General features: G+C 37.0%; 1 protein-coding gene across 2 annotated transcripts in view; it reads left to right on the top strand.

The window, feature by feature from the left end:
- Positions 1 to 10,544, top strand: part of PLBD1 (phospholipase B domain containing 1) — a 45,730-nt gene extending 35,186 nt beyond the window's left edge. For both annotated transcript variants that reach the window (XM_087968222.1, XM_026694631.2), the window contains 6 exons: positions 788 to 932; positions 1,995 to 2,195; positions 2,285 to 2,425; positions 2,853 to 3,038; positions 3,508 to 3,614; positions 10,294 to 10,544. In XM_087968222.1, the coding sequence (XP_087824348.1) occupies positions 788 to 932; positions 1,995 to 2,195; positions 2,285 to 2,425; positions 2,853 to 3,038; positions 3,508 to 3,614; positions 10,294 to 10,461 (948 nt within the window). In that variant the 3' untranslated portion in view covers positions 10,462 to 10,544. The remainder of the gene's footprint in view (positions 1 to 787; positions 933 to 1,994; positions 2,196 to 2,284; positions 2,426 to 2,852; positions 3,039 to 3,507; positions 3,615 to 10,293) is intronic.
- The last annotated feature ends 6,301 nt before the right edge of the window (positions 10,545 to 16,845 follow it).

Raw genomic sequence — 16,845 nt, 5'->3', positions numbered from 1 at the left:
AATATTCTGATTCTCCCTTATTTTTCAGTTCTAGAGTTAGTCTATTCAGTTCTCCACAAGCCAGTATTATTCTTATTATCTCTGTTTCTGGTGGTATATTTTCATTCTTCCAATATTGTGCATAGACCATTCTTGCCGCTGTCAGTACGTGTATTATTAAATATGTTATGTCTTTGCTGTGACCTTCTGTCATTATTCCTTAGAGGAATAGTTCTGGCTTCAATTGGATATGTTCTCCCACCATTTGCTCTACCCATGTCTAAATCCGTTGCCAATATTTCCTTGCTTGATTACATGTCTACTACATGTGGTAGTATGTACCTGGTAAATCCTTACACTTCCAGCATTTGGTGATAAGTTTCTAAACATTTTAGCAAGACTTGCTGGAGGAAGATGCCACCTGTAGAACATTTTGTATACATTTTCCTTATATGATGTAGCTGATGTTAATTTCCTATTTTCCCTCCAGAGATTTTGCCATCTAGCCAATTCAATGTTATGTCCGAAATTTTTGGGCCATGCCACCATTGTCTCTTTAACATGCTCTTTCTCCAGCTTGTAGTCTTTTTTGTGTCCTCCTAAATCCTTAATTCTTGCAACATCTTCAAAGTTGTGTAAGGCCAGTTATTCTATTAATGTTTTAATTCACTTTACTAATTGTATGCAGGCTATTAAAATATTAACCAACAATTAATAAAAGAATTTTTAAAAATGTTAAATTCCATAAAAGAAAAACAAAAGTGATTTGTCTGTTATTTTTAGATAACAAATTCATTCTTTTTCTCAGGTCCTCCCTGGATATGAGAATATTTACTTTGCTCATTCTAGTTGGTTCACATATGCTGCCACTTTGAGAATATATAAACACTGGGACTTCAGAATAATTGACCCACAGACAAAAACAGGACATGCCTCTTTCAGCAGTTATCCAGGTAATTTAGATGAATGAAACATGCCATATATGTTTCTTAGTTTGTCTGTAAGCTATAACTTTTTCCAAAAGTCATTTACACATAAACCAAAAACATTTCTCCCCACTCATATTTAGAGTACAAGTACCATCTTCCATTGACTAGGCTAGCTGAAGATAATCCAACATAGCTCAACAGCACTGCATTTAGAAGAATGTTGTGGAGTGTTATAATGTAATATGAAAGTACTTCGACACAGCACAAAAGTTACAGATCAGTTGTACGGATGTCTAAAATCATAAGTAATAAAATAATTTTTTTCTTATGGTGCCTTTTGTGAGGTGAAAAGCAAGGAAAGCTTTTCCAAAGACGAGTTGAAATCAGGGATATATATATATGCAGCATTGAAGTCCTTTATGTATTGTGTTCCCATTCCAAACGCTAGGACTGCATGTATCTCCAAACAAGTATAGTTAGATCCATCTTTAGTTCTTCTTCACCCCTATAGTTCATATGTGGCAATCATTCTTCAAACCATGACATGGACTGAAAGAGAATACAATTTTTTCCTGGTCTTGTGAATAATTCTTCATGCGTTTTGCTAAAATGAATACAGAATCATAGGATTTTAATGTGCCTGGGGCTGATAGGACATTCATGTTGTGCAAATGAATGTCCCCATATAAATAAAACCACTGAGGTTTTGACTGTGCTAAACACCTGATTGTTTTTTGTTGGAGACACTGAAAGAAAAGCCTCTTTGGAGTTGTCCAGTCCAATCCGCATTTCTATAATCAATTGTAGAATGCATGACAGATGAAATGTAATCTCTTCACAAATAGATCCAGTTCACCACTTCCAGAGTCTCATTGTTGAAAACCATATATAATTTAGCTGAATTTTGTTTCCTTTTATTTATAATCAGTTGATTCTTGTGCTGCTGTTATTCTAGATTCTTTGTTTTTAACCATTTAATTTAATTTATCCATTTAATTTCCTTCATTTGTGGAAATCAAGCATTAGAATAAAAAATATGAAGGATTTCTTTTTGAATAACAAACTTTTTCAAAATTCTTGTTTCAGGCCTTTTGGCTTCCCTAGATGACTTTTACATACTTGGCAGTGGATTGATTATGTTGCAGACCACAAACAGTGTATTCAATATTTCTCTTCTTCAACAAGTGGTACCTGAGAGCCTCTTTGCATGGGAGAGAGTCCGTATTGCCAATATGATGGCAGATTCTGGAAAGACCTGGGCCCAAACCTTTAAAAAACAAAATTCTGGTTGGTATATTTGAATGGGAATCTTTTCACCTATTATTTTATGGGGGGAAGCACAGTAAAAATTTAACTATTTTCTCACTGCTCTCTAGGTACTTACAATAACCAATATATGATACTTGATACAAAAAAGATCAAATTGCGAAGAAGCATTGAAGATGGGACTCTTTATGTCATTGAACAGGTTCCCAATCTTGTAGAATATTCTGATCAAACAACTATTCTCCGTAAAGGTAAATGCTTATATAAGGGATTTTTGAATAATGGAATACGGGAGAGGGCCAAAGGTAAAGAACCTCAGCTAAAACTACCTAGTAGAAATTGCAAATAATCTTAACATTAGTAAGTGCAACTTACCAGGAATTCAACATTTGTATTTATAGAAATAATTGTGCGTGTGAGAAACACTTTAACACTAAGTACAAATTTCCTTTGTGCTACAGATGGTAGATGATGTAAATTCACATTATTATTTTTTTGCTGAATTTGAAATTCCTTAAATACTCCAGCTTTGCCAAATGAAACTTCCTTTTATGAAAATTTTCTACCATGCTAGTTTGGCTCACATTCCCTTGAGACTCAGTGTTTTAGAACTTGGTTAATATTTTTTGCAACTGAATTCAAGCAATGTACATTCACTGGTAAAGCCTTGTTTTGCAGGATACTGGCCTTCCTACAACATTCCTTTCCATAAAGTAATTTACAATATGAGTGGATATAGAGAATATGTTCAAAAGTATGGTTTGGACTTTTCTTATGAAATGGCCCCAAGAGCAAAAATCTTCCGACGGGACCAAGGAAAAGTAATTGATATAGAGTCCATGAAGCGCATCATGAGATATAATAGTATGTCATTTTAAATTTTCGTATTGATTTTTTCTATTGTTTTCTCTTCCATAATAAAAAAACACTTTAAAAACATTTGTTTTACAATAACAGTATCTGCTCACCTTTCACAATGTTAAATTATGTAGCTCTTGGCCATTATCTGTTGAATCTAGTTAAAATAAAGAAAGAAATGTTAATTTTAAATACACCATAGTTTTAAATACAGTTTTCCAAGTCTGTGAGTGACAGGAGCCAAATTTCAATTAGTTATCTTTAAACAACTTCTCAGAGCAGACCCTCTTTTCTACTCTCTTATTCTAACCTGTTTCATAGATAAAATCCAACTGGGGTGGAAAGAAAATGGCTCCAAGTTCTTTGAAGGAGAGGCAGAAATCAAATGACAGATTTCTGACTATACAGATACAAGGTTAAATGATGGTTAAACAAGAGAGCAAAAATTTACTCATCCTCTCCCCTTTATTTCCAGATTATAAGAAAGATCCATACACAAAACACAATCCCTGCAATACCATTTGCTGTCGACAAGACTTGTACTACATGACTCCAGTTCCAGCTGGATGCTATGATTCTAAGGTACACATTCCTAAAGGAATTGCCCCACTATAGATACATGTGGAGTGGAGAACACATTAATTGATTCACATTATTCTGCATACACAATACTTCCCCCCTGCACATCATTATATATGCCTGTAATTACTTGTGCATTCAAATGCAGGTGCCAGCAGCTGAGCAAACCCAGCTACTTTGACAATCATTGATATTATTTTTATCATGCTTCCATTGATAGCAGCTTTCATCTAATTAACTGTTAAAAATAAAATGAGAATTCAATGTAAATAGTTGTTTTTGTGTTAGGATTGTAAAGTATAGCTATTTCAGAGGCAGTTTGAGAACTATTCCTGTTTCATGCTATAGACCAGTACAGAGTAAAATGTTTAATTCTTTAAGATTTAATCTCAATTAAATCTCAATCCCTTTTAAAATTGAGGCAAGGGGTCTCAAGTAGCCTTAACCAGCCTGACTGTGGACATTCAGTATTATAGTTTAGCAACCCTTGGAAGAGCCATAGTCACTCCTGTCCTTGAGAAATTAATATTGATTATTTAAGGAATATCATAATATCCATTCTTAACTTGTGTGTAGGCTGCATTATTCAATCTGAGTCAGTCACCAGGATAAAAGATTTATTATCCTTATGCTGGAGTCCATCATCAGGGAAACAGCACAAGCCTGAAAACTTGGAGAATAAACCTTTGGTCCTGGTGACCAACTCAGATTGGATCCTGCAATGTTATCCTGGGACATGCATACTTACCTTCATTTGTATGTGTAGGCTGTCTTGATTTTCTGGAAGGAAGATTCAGAAATTCTGAACACTGACCTGCCATTTTTATCCATCTATTTTGCAATGGTATAGAACAGGGGTCTCCAACCTCGGTAACTTTAAGACTTGTGGATTTCAACTTCCAGAATTCTGAGAGTTGAAGTCTACAAGTCTTAAAGTTGCCAAGGTTGGAGACCCCTGGTATAGAAGACTCATACAGGGACAGAACATTGAGATATTTGTAATCACTCACATTTTACTTCAGGATGTCAAAAAGACAAATAGATACCAAGAATTGTGAGGGGAAATAGTTAAAGGAGGTAATTGAAATATGGACAAAATATGAACAGAAAGGTTGGTTGGTCAGTTGGTTTATCTGAAGCATTTATATGATCAACCAACTTAGATAATATGACTCTGATGGCATTTTAAAAAAAAGTCAAAACCAATAAATAGAAAAAACTCAACCTGTATTATTAGGTTTGTAATGGTTTGCAGACTCCAGCCAACTTATGCTGAAGGGAAGATTACACCAAAAGGGCCATCATTGGGAAGGTCATAAGGTCCAGGGTCTCATAAGATGATGTGGTTTCAGGGAAGGGATATGCCCCTCCAATTGCAATGTGTGGGTTGGCGAGATATTGTTAGGAGCAGACCATCTTGCAAATACCCTGGTGCTATGCTAAGAGGGCTTTTATAGGTGATAACCAGCAATAAACACCAGATCAGATAACAGCAGCCAGTAGACAGCCAGTAGAACAGTAACCCTTTACTTGCTGACTTACTATTTCATTACTTCAATACTTATAACACCGATTACTTCATTACCTCAAAACTTATAACTTTATTAACTCAAGAAATATATCAATGATTAGATAATGATATCTATAAAATAATTTATCTATAATAATTTCTCTAAAATAATTTATCAATTGATTGATTGATTAGTGTGATTAGAGTGTCTAGTGCAAATAATGTTATTACATATCAGTATAATTTAATTGATTAGTAAAATTTAATTATTAGTGAAATTAATTGACCAGTTTGATTAGTGATTAGTGTAATTAATTGATTAGGGTGATTGCTAATTAGTGTAATTACTTGACTAGCATGATTACTGTAATTAATTAATTGGTGCAATATTGTTATTGATCTTGTTTGATTGAACAATTTAATTCAACCAACCATTTCAACAAACCCACCATGCCAGTAAAAAAATCCAATGCAACTCCAAAAGAAAGAAATCCCCACCAATGAACCACAAGACTCCTACACATGCCTTACATATAAAAAAACTTTACAGGAGAATGAAAATTCCATCAAATGTTCCCTATGTGACAACTACACTCACCACAACTGCTTGGGATTACCCAAGCAAATGGCTCAATTCCTAGAATCACCCAACCATGGGTTTCCATATTTCTGTCCATCATGCAGACCCGAACTGGACAAATATATTGCCCTGTTCGAAAGAGTTGATACCTTAGAAACACGAATAACATCCCTTGACACCATAGTAGAATCCCTGGACACTATAAAAACAAGATTAACTAATCTTGAAAAAAAAGACACAACACAAAAAAATGAACATCCAATAACTGCAAACCACATCTTTACACAACAACCACAACCACAATCCAATCCACAGAAAACCACAAATCCAACAAATAATGATATCCCAATCCTCATCAAAGAAGCCGTCGAGCGCGAACGGAAACGTCCCAATGCCATCTTATTTGGTCTAGAAGACAACAATGACAATGATAACATCACAAATGTCCGCAACATCGTCAGTGGCTATTAAGCATCAAGCATCTCCCCTGATGAAATACTTGACATTTCCCGCATCGGCCCAGAGTTCAAAAACAGTGATGGCTCATTGGCCCCACGCTTCTGCAGGGTCGTTTGCAAAAATGAATTAAGCAAAAGAAAATTCATTTACACTATAAACTCACTTGCCAAGAGCAACATCAACCATAAGAATCTCCGTTCTTGCCTTGACCTCACCTTACAGCAACGTGAACTACACTCTGAACTCAAAAGACTACAAGAACTAGGAAATACTAACCTATACATTGACTACCACACAGAATGTATCAAAAGCAAGACCTTCAACTTACATCCCAATAACCATCACCCCAACATCCAACGTTAGGCATGCATGCCCCTTACTTCCTCCAGACCCACTACTACATATCTAAAATGGAAACTACTCAACACAAGAAGCCTCGCAAACAAAATGCATGAATTCCTCATCTTACTAAGCACAGCCACATTCAATATTATATTTGTCTGTGAGACACGGTCGAATGCATCTTTTCCAGACTCCATTACCACAGTGAGAGACTATCATGTGTATCGGTCAGATTGCGAAATCCGTAGAAGAGGTGGAGTTGCTATCTTCTATTAAAAAATCCCCAAATCTAAGAAAGATTCAAATTACAAATTGCTCTTCCAGAGACCATCGTTTGTGAACTGTCCTTAAATACCACTATCCGCTTCTTACTATGCTACAGAGCCCCTGATTATGACATAGTTCATGTAAACAAACTTCACTGCTGACGTGGGCTACCTTTAAACAAATGTACACCCGAACCCATACATGCAACCCTGTACAATGTCGTTACTACAGAGACCGGATCAATTAGTAACTAACAACACTAGATTCTTGACCTCATCTTCTGCAAGAGCTCAAACTCAATTTATGGCCTACAAATATAAGAACCCTTTTCAAACAGTGACCACAGTATGATTGACTTTTGTCTCAATTTACGCCCTCACAAAGAAGATCATAATGATGGATCTCCAAAATACAATTTCAAAAAAGCCAATTATAATCTCTTAGATGCCGATCTATCATTTCTTGATTGCCACATTGTTCTCTAACTGTAATACTACAGATGACCATTATAATGCATTCTTACTTGAACTTGAAAGAGTCATTAAACTATATGTACCATTAGTAACACCTAAAAACAAAAAACAAAAAAACAAATTACCATAACAATAAGAAAACTCCAATAAAAAAAAATCACTATGGCGTAAAAACAAAACTAGCTACGTAGCAAACTTTAAAAACTGATACAACACCTTATGCCGACAGATAAAGGCAGAATGCACAAATTATTACTGCAAACAGGAGGAAAACTTCCTACATACAAAATCTACCTGCACCTTCTACAATTTTGTAAACACCAAACTTAAAGACTCAAGAATCATCCCACCTCTAAAGGGACCAAATGGGAAAGACTACAACGACAAAGCTGTTAAGGCCAACCTCTTCAACACATTCTTCAGTTCAGTCTTTGTAAACAGCAATGGCTCATGCCCCATATTTCCTAGTCATACCACAACTAACTGCAATGATCTACTACATACTGATTTTACAGAAGATAACGTAGAAAAGGCACTAAGTAATCTAAAACCATCCCTATATATTGGCTCCGATGGATTATGTGCATACTTATTAAAAAAACGTTCCTTTGCCATAGTGGAACCCCTAAGCATTATATATGATATATCATTCAGAACCAGCTCTTTACCAAGCCTATGGTCCTTAGCTACAGTCATCCCTATCTTTAAAAAAGGTGACCCCAGTCTGGTTGAAAACTACAGACCAATCTTACTGTGTTGTGTCATGTGCAAAGTCATGGAATCAATCATTAACCAATTCATCACCCTCCACTTAGAGTCAAACAACCTACTCTCCAAAAAACAATTTGGTTTCAGGAAAAAATTGTCCTGCAACCTACAACTCCTACACTGCAAAAACATATGGACTACTCTACTCGACCAGGGTAAAGCAATAGATGCAATTTACATAGACTTCTGCAAAGTCTTTGATTCAGTGGTACATGACAAACTACTGTTAAAACTAAACAATTTCCAGATCCCTTCATAAGTGGATTACTGCATTCCTGTCAGGCAACAAATAGTAAAAATAGGGAGCACTATATCAAACCCTGCTCCAGTTAACAGCAGTGTCACCCAAGGCAGCATTCTAGGACCCACACTCTTTATATTCTATATAAATGACCTTTGTGATCACCTTATAAGCAACTGCGTCCTCTTTGCGGATGATGTAAAACTATTCAACACCACTGATAATACTACTGTTCTTCAAAGTGACCTTGATTATGTGTCTGAATGGTCAAATATTTGGCAACTCCAAATCTTAACCAACAAATGCTCAGTCCTTCACATTGGTAAAAAAAATCAGTACACCAAATACAAACTAGGTGGATATGACCTCGTTGATGACCCTCACTCTGTCAAGGACCTAGGAGTACTCATATCTAATGATCTATAGTGAGCCAGAGCTCACTGTAACAGCATTGTCAAAAAGGCGGCATTAAGAGTGGTAAATCTAATCTTACGAAGCTTCTCCTCTGGAAATATTGAATTGCTAACTAGGACATACACAACTTTTGCTAGACCAATACTTGAATACAGCTCATCTGTCTGGAATCCGCACTGTATATCAGACATTGATACAATTGAGCAAGTCCAGAAGTATTTCACGAGAAGAGTACTACACTCTTCTGCTCGCAACAGAATACCCTATATCACCAGACTTGAAATTTTGGGCTTGGACAATCTTGAACTACGTTGCCTACCAACTGTAGTACACAAAATTATCTGCTACAATGTCCTACCAGTCAATGACTACTTCAGCTTCAACCACAACAATACAAGAGCACACAACAAATACAAACTCAATGTTAACCGCTCCAAACTTGATTGCAGAAAGTATGACTTCAGCAACAGACTGGTCAATGCCTGGAATGCACTACCTGACTCTGTAGTTACATCCTCAAACCCCCACTCCTTTAACCTCAAACTATTCACTACTGAACCTCACCCCATTCCTAAGAGTTCTGTAAGGGGTGTGCATAAGTGCACCATCGTCCCTCCCGTCCCTGTCCTAATGTCCCCATTTAATCGTACCTATTTTCTGTATTCTTTCTCATGTTTATACTTATACCTTTTATCTTGTAAGCAATTGACAAATAAAATAAATAAAATAAATAAAATAAATAAAATAAAATAAATAAAATAAATAAAAAATAAATGAAATAAATAAATAAATAAATAAATAAATAAATAAAATAAAATAAAATAAATAAAATAAATAAAGTAAATAAAATAAATAAAATAAATAAAATAAAATAAATAAAATAAACTTGAATTATACCCAGAAGCCAGTCAGTGCAGCTCATGGAGCAACAGTGCCATGTGGGTGTCACAAGAGATTCCCATTACTATTACACCACCACATTCAGGACCAATTGTAGGTTCTGGATAGTTTTCAAAGATAGTTGTATGTGCAGCACATTTCAAGACTGGATATCTTTGGGTCAGAGAAGAAACAGCACAAGATAATTGTTAAGATTATCTCACTGAGGATGGTAGTAGAAATCTCAGCATGCTTTCATTGCTAGGGAGTGTGGCTTAATATTTGATAGATAACCTGTTCATAAAATCAGCTTAACAAAACCTGGATAAATCCAAATTTGTTGTCATGTCTCCTCGCTTTTTATTTAGAGACAGGAAATTATTCAGTTCTCTTTCTGTGCTTTATACAGAATTAAAATACACAAAATCATATCTCACCAGTATCAAATGTATGATTCAGTATCTCCATTCTGATCTTCAATTCACCTTGCTGAATAAAGGGGGCTGGTTTGGGGCATATGTGATTCAGTTAACATGGTTTGGATTGTCCCAGGTCATTTCTGAATAATTTTGCTTTCTTTTAATGTTACATAGAAAGCAAAAAAAGAAAGAAAGAAAAGAATGAATTAAAATGACCCGTTCATATTTGAATGGAGTTTCAGAAATAATTTGTGCATGTTATATTTGTGAAATATCCATCCACTCCTTCTTTTCTTCTCTTACATGATCTCTTTTTATAATTTTGTATAGGTAGCAGATATCAATATGGCTGCAAAGTTTACAGCCTATGCCATCAATGGCCCACCCGTGGAGAAAGGCCTGCCTATTTTCAGTTGGGTTCATTTCAACGAGACAACGCACCAGGGCCTGCCAGAGTCATATAACTTTGATTTTGTTACTATGAAACCAGTGCTGTAAGTCTGTATCTGAGCATTTTAGCATGTGCAGGAAAATTGTGTTTACATTTTTTCTGCCATATCAAATAAACAGACTTAGATATACCTTGACTTTGTTCTTGGCTTCTTATGAGAAAGAGAAAGCCTGACATATGCAAGTATATATGGGCATAACAGCATATATAGCTCTTGGATTTTGTTCATTTTAGATAAATGATCTCTGTGGAGCAAATACCTTGATTAGGATGACTTATTGCAGGTGACTGTTGATTCTAGACAGGACTGGGATTCAGCCATTTCGGGCTCGTTCAGCTGAACCGGATGTTAATTTTACATCCAGTTTGGCGAATTGATAGTTCCAAAGATCAACTGCCCCTGCCCCACCCCTCCTCTCCCCTCCCCACGCACCTGGTTCTGGCTCCCAGGTAAGTTCAGGGGGGGCCTCCTAGGCCCAAAATGGGGTGCGGGAGGTACGGCTTCCAACCCATGCCCTGTTTTGGCTCTCCTGAGGCTGCAGGGAAGCCTCCTAGGCCCAAAACGGGGCATGGGGGGGGTAAGGCACAGGGATGCTTTGAAACAGCACAGCAATACAGGGCTGGAAGGGACCTCAGAGTCACTATCTAGTCCAACTCCGTGCTCCAGCAGACCACCTTATATCATCTTGGTTATTTTGATGCCTCTAACGCAGAGGAGAAATTCCCAGAAAAGGGAAGGAGTTTACTAAGTAAGGCTGCCATGCAGAGGAAGGCATAGTCCTCGACTTATGACAACAATTGAGACCAAAATTTTGGTTGCTAAGCAAGAGCATTGTTAAAGTGAGTTTCTGTCTTTTGACCCACCCAGTCACATGACCACATAGCCATACCCACCAAGCCACGCCCACCAAACTGGTAGTAAAACTTTTTGAATCCCACCACTTATTCTAGATGAATTCTGGCAGATGCTTAGAGAGATTTCCAGCTCTCACAGATAGTTCCTAGTTGTAGAATTCATTGCCTATTCTATCATCTATAATCTTTGCCTGCCTGCCTGCCTGCCTGCCTGCCTATCTCTCTCTCTCTCTCTCTCTCTCTTTTCTGTCTGTCTATCTACTCTACCTGGGAAGAGTATATATTCTATCATCTACCTACCCACCTACTTACCTATTATCTGTCTATCTATCTATCTATCTATCTATCTATCTATCTATCTATCTATCTATCTATCTATCTATCATCTATCTATCTATCTATCTATCTATCTATCTATCTATCTATCTAATCTATCTATCTATCTATCTATCTATCTATCTATCTATCTATCTATCTATCATCTATCTCATATTTATTAATCTCTATCTATCTATCTATCTATCTATCTATCTATCTATCTATCTATCTATCTATCTATCTATCTATCTATCTATCTATCATCTCTCTATCTCTCTCTCTATCTATCTATCTATCTATCTATCTCTATCTATCTATCTATCTATCTATCTATCTATCTATCTATCTATCTATCTATCTATCTATCTATCTATCTATCTATCTATCATCTATCTATCTATCTATCTATCTATCTATCTATCTATCTATCTATCTATCTATTATCTATCATCTATCTATCTATCTCTATCTAGCTATCTATCTATCTATCTATCTATCTATCTATCATCTCTCTCTCTCTCTCTCTCTCTCTCTATCTCTCTCTCTCTCTCTCTCTCTCTCTATCTCTCTCTCTCTCTCTCTATCTCTCTCTCTCTCTCTCTCTCTATCTATCTATCTATCTATCTATCTATCTATCTATCTATCTATCTATCTATCTATCTATCTATCTATCTATCTATCTATCTATCTATCTATCTATCTATCTATCTATCTATCTATCTATCATTATCTATCTATCTATCTATCTATCTATCTATCTATCTATCTATCTATCTATCTATCTATCTATCTATCTATCTATCATCTCTCTCTCTCTCTCTCTCTCTCTCTCTCTCTCTCTCTCTCTCTATCTATCTATCTATCTATCTATCTATCTATCTATCTATCTATCTATCTATCTATCTATCTATCTATCCTATCTGGGAAGGCTAACACTAATCCTTGTAGTGCCAGGATAGCCTGGTCTCCACTGATCTTATTGTTCCTAAGGCTGCATTTCTCCCCCACTCTCCCAAGATCATTCTTTTTCAATATCATTTTTATTTTATTATATAAAATATAAAATACAAAAAAGAAAATAGGAAATTAAGGGCGGGAAAGGGGACGGGGAAAAGGTAGTGTGAAAATAGTGAAAATTTCTGCCAAAATAGCGGCAAAAATTTTACAGTCATTGTTTAATAATGAAATCAGTCTATAATTCCTTGTCTTTGTAGCATCTTGACCCTCCTTTGGGAGCAACACAATATTGGCTTCTTTCCACGTCTGGGGTGCATTTCCCCCCTGTAATATACTATTCATTGTATCTTTCAGTGTTTGAAGAAGTTCATCCTCAAAACACGTATAATATTGACTTGTAAGACTATCTGGGCCTGGGGCTTTACCTGGCCTCATTTTTTTATAGCTTCTGATAACGCAAAAGCTGTTATCTGGTCATTTATGAGTTGTCTCTGAGTTTGTGATAATTTAGGTAACTGTTGTTTTAAAAGGTATTCATCTATTTTTAATAGATCAATCTCCTCTCTTTTATACAAATTTGAATAAAAATCATGAAAGGCCTTTTTAATGACTTCATTATCTGTTATTATATTATTACCTTCCCAGATTTTTCCAATTATTGTCTTTTCTCATTCTTTTCTTAATTTATACACCAACCATCTGTCTGGTTTGTTGGCAAATTCAAAATGTCTTTGTTTCACATATTACAATTTTGTTTCTATTTCCTGTACTGTTAACATAGATGGCTGTTGCCGTAATAGTTTAATATGATGTAATATTTTAGAATCCATCAGTATTTTTTGCAACTGAGTTTCTTTCTGCCTAATTTCTTCCAGTATCCATTGAGTCTTTTCCTGGGATTTTTTTCTTTTCTAAGTGATTTTAAGCTACTTGTGAGGTTGCCTTGGCAGTTTGGTAACATTCTCCACGTTTGCATCTCAGAAGTACTTTGAGAGGATCTTTTTATCCTCAGAGAACAACTGATCCACAAATTAACGTATTTTATTTAGAGGTCTTTCAAATATATCTCTAATACTTTGCTCTACCATCTTGGCTTCCTCTTTTAATCAGAATCAGAAGATTTTGGCCACCCACAGCTGGGAAGATCAAGCTACCAGTTACTACAGTAGTAATCTTTGAAGGTGGTTAAGATAAGGAAGGTATAACTTACTGTCGATTTGAAACATTAATTTCCAAACGATGACTTCTTCAGCCCCTGAACAGATTGCAGCCACTCCCCTCCCAGCTTTTGGCATGCAGACAGCTTCGGAGTTTAACTCCAAAAGCAATCTGCTGGCTTACAGCTGTTTTGAAGTATCCTGAGGGGAAGTTCTTCAACACACCCTGACCAGGTAGATCATAAAAACTGATGGGATGTCAATCCCTTTAGTTAGAAGGTAGAAGAGCAACATTCCAGGGAAAAATCCATCAGAGATCTCTCCTGTGGGAATAACTCTGACTCCAGTATTGAGTAATGATTAATCTAAGACCTTATACATACATGTCTGCCTAAAGGTCACCTAGATAAAACAAGGAAATTAAAAGTAAACACCAGAAACAATCATGCAGCTCAGACAATTGTAAATAATTCCATGTATTATGTTTAATTATTATCCACAATGTGAATGCTTACTATGTGTAAAATTCTCAATAAAAAGGGAGCACTAGAAATTGCTCTGGACTCCCATCCCGAGTTCACTCGCTTGTGTCTCATCCTTTCCATGGGAGTCCACCACAAGTGGTGACCCCGACGTGATCCACTGCGGGTGGTACGTGTCCGGACCTCTGTGTTTCCTCGCCTGGAATAGGTAAAGTACGTACTTAACTATTGCTGGACAATAGGATTTTTTCAGGGAGCATGGGGAGAAAACTTTCTCAGCCACAGGAACGGCATGTTAGTGAGCTGCTGAGGTTAGTCAGGACAAACATCTTTTTCTTTAAACCCTCTGGGGGGGAGCAAATAGTTCTTTCAAAAGATAAAGTGAAAGAGCTGCTGCAAGAGATCTGGCGGCAGTGTCCCTACTATCCAGAGAAGGGATATTTAAAGTTAGACACATGGAGGAGAATTGGAACTATCCTTCATGAAGAGCCACGGGCAACAGCTGAAATTTTGATATATTGGAAGGTTGTTATGACTGCTTTAGAAATCCAGCAACAGCCTCTTTTAAAAACTTTAGTTGAACCTCCTCCTTATGAAGGAGTTGTGTTGCACCCCCCAATTTCAAAATTGGAATATGCCTACTCAACCCCAACAGCGCTTACGCCTGTAGAGGATAAAATCCAATCACAAACGGGGAAAGTTCAAGCAATGATGCATCAGGCTTTCAATGAAGGGAAATTAGAGCCTGACGAGATTACCCAGATGAATTTGTTTCCAGTTAATAGACAAATAAATGCTCAAGGCAATATGGAAATTGAATGGATTCCGATTCCTTTAGCTGTTCTTAGAGAAATTAAAAAAGCAGTTAAAGATTATGGTATTCAAAGTCCTTTTACAAAGGGGCTTCTGACAAGTTTGGCTACCTCACGTATGATTCCTAGTGACTGGAAAGATTTAATGAGAATGATATTGAGTTCTACTCAGTATGTAGTCTTTGACTAAGAATACCAAAGAGAAGCTATCACTAGGGGAAGGAATTCAGGGGGGCTGTATACGCCAGACCAAATCTATGGGGCAGGTTTGTTTGAATCCACTGCTGATCAAGCTGCTAATTTGCCTGATCACGTATTTCCAGTGGTTATGGCAGCTGTCCTTGGGGCATTGTCCCGCATCCAGGATGTGGGAACCCCAGCACAGTCTTTTTCTCAAATTAAGCAAACAGCATCTGAGTCTTATAATGATTTTGTGGAAAGGCTGCAATTGGCTATTACCAGACAAATATCTAATGAAGCAGCAGCAAAGGAACTTTTGCTGAAATTGGCAGTTGAAAATGCAAACGCTGACTGCAAGCATATTTTACAGCCTTTGGTGGCTAGAGGTGAGATTACTCTGGCTGATCTGTTAAAGGCATGTGCAGTGGTGGGTTCTCAGGCTTACAACATGGAGACTTTGGCTATGGCATTACAAAAAGGGATGAAACCTACAGGGAATTGTTTTAAGCTGACATCCTCAGCCGTCTCCTGGGAAATTTAACAACAAATCAGTCTGTCCAAAATGCAAAAAAGGGTTTCATTGGGCAAATCAATGTCGCTCTGATCAGAACCAAAATCCGGGAAACTAAATTTGGGGCGTGCAGCTAGCCCCGCTCCCAAGGCTGTCACAAAAGCATTGCCTGCAATTACTGGGAATGCAGGTTTGAGTTTAAAAATGCTGAATTCAATTGATGTGACCTTTCCTAATCAAGTGTACATTGAGGACACTCATTTGCATGGGCCACTGCCAGAAAAAACAGTGGGATTAGTACTTCCCAGGTCTTCTGCATCAGAAAAAGGGTTTTTTGTTATTCCAGGAGTTATTGATCAAGATTATAAAGGGGTTATTAAGATACAATTGTACACTGATACTCCTGCATCATTAATGGCCGGTGACTCTATTGCCCAGTTATTATTGCTTCCATACATTCCTATGAATCCTTTAATTGGGATCCCACGAACTGGCGGTTTTGGGTCCACTGAAATGACCAGTTCTCCAGTTGCTGCAGAATTGCTAGCGCTGACAAAAAAATTTGACTACAGATCAACCAAAAATGACAATTGAAATTCAAGAAAAATCATTTTCTGGCCTTATAGATTCCGGAGCAGATGTCTCTGTGATACGCCAAAAGGAATGGCCAAATGAATGGGCGCTTGAGGACTCTCCGGCTGTTCATGGAGTGGGTGGTATGCAATTTGCTAGAAGTAGTGTACATTGGTTGAAGGCATTGCATAGAGAAACTGGTGAGACTGCAAGGATTCAACCTCTTGTGTTGCCCTTGCATATAAACTTGTGGGGTAGAGATTTGCTATCACAATTTCGCACAAAAATTGTTATTGGATAATGGAAAAATTGCAATTGTTAACCTCTCAGCCAGTCTGGATTGACCAATGGCCACTTCCAAAGGACACTCCTTCACATAAAAACAAAAACGGGGGAAGTGGATGGATATGGCTTGCCTTACATACAAAACATTCTTAATATTACATTATATACTTTAAATTTTCTAAACATGACAGCTGCTACGGCAGCCAGTAGGCATTTTGCTTCCTCCCCTTCTGCAGGTACACCAAGACCGAAAGTTCGGTATAGGAGACTGCCAGATCCAACGTGGAGAGGACCTGTCCCG

This window comes from Notechis scutatus, chromosome 6, assembly GCF_049901735.1.
Source record: "Notechis scutatus isolate UNSWTSFEM ecotype Mainland chromosome 6, rNotScu1.2, whole genome shotgun sequence".
Taxonomy (NCBI): Eukaryota; Metazoa; Chordata; class Lepidosauria; order Squamata; family Elapidae; genus Notechis; species Notechis scutatus.
This window is presented reverse-complemented; position numbering and strand designations above follow the sequence as displayed.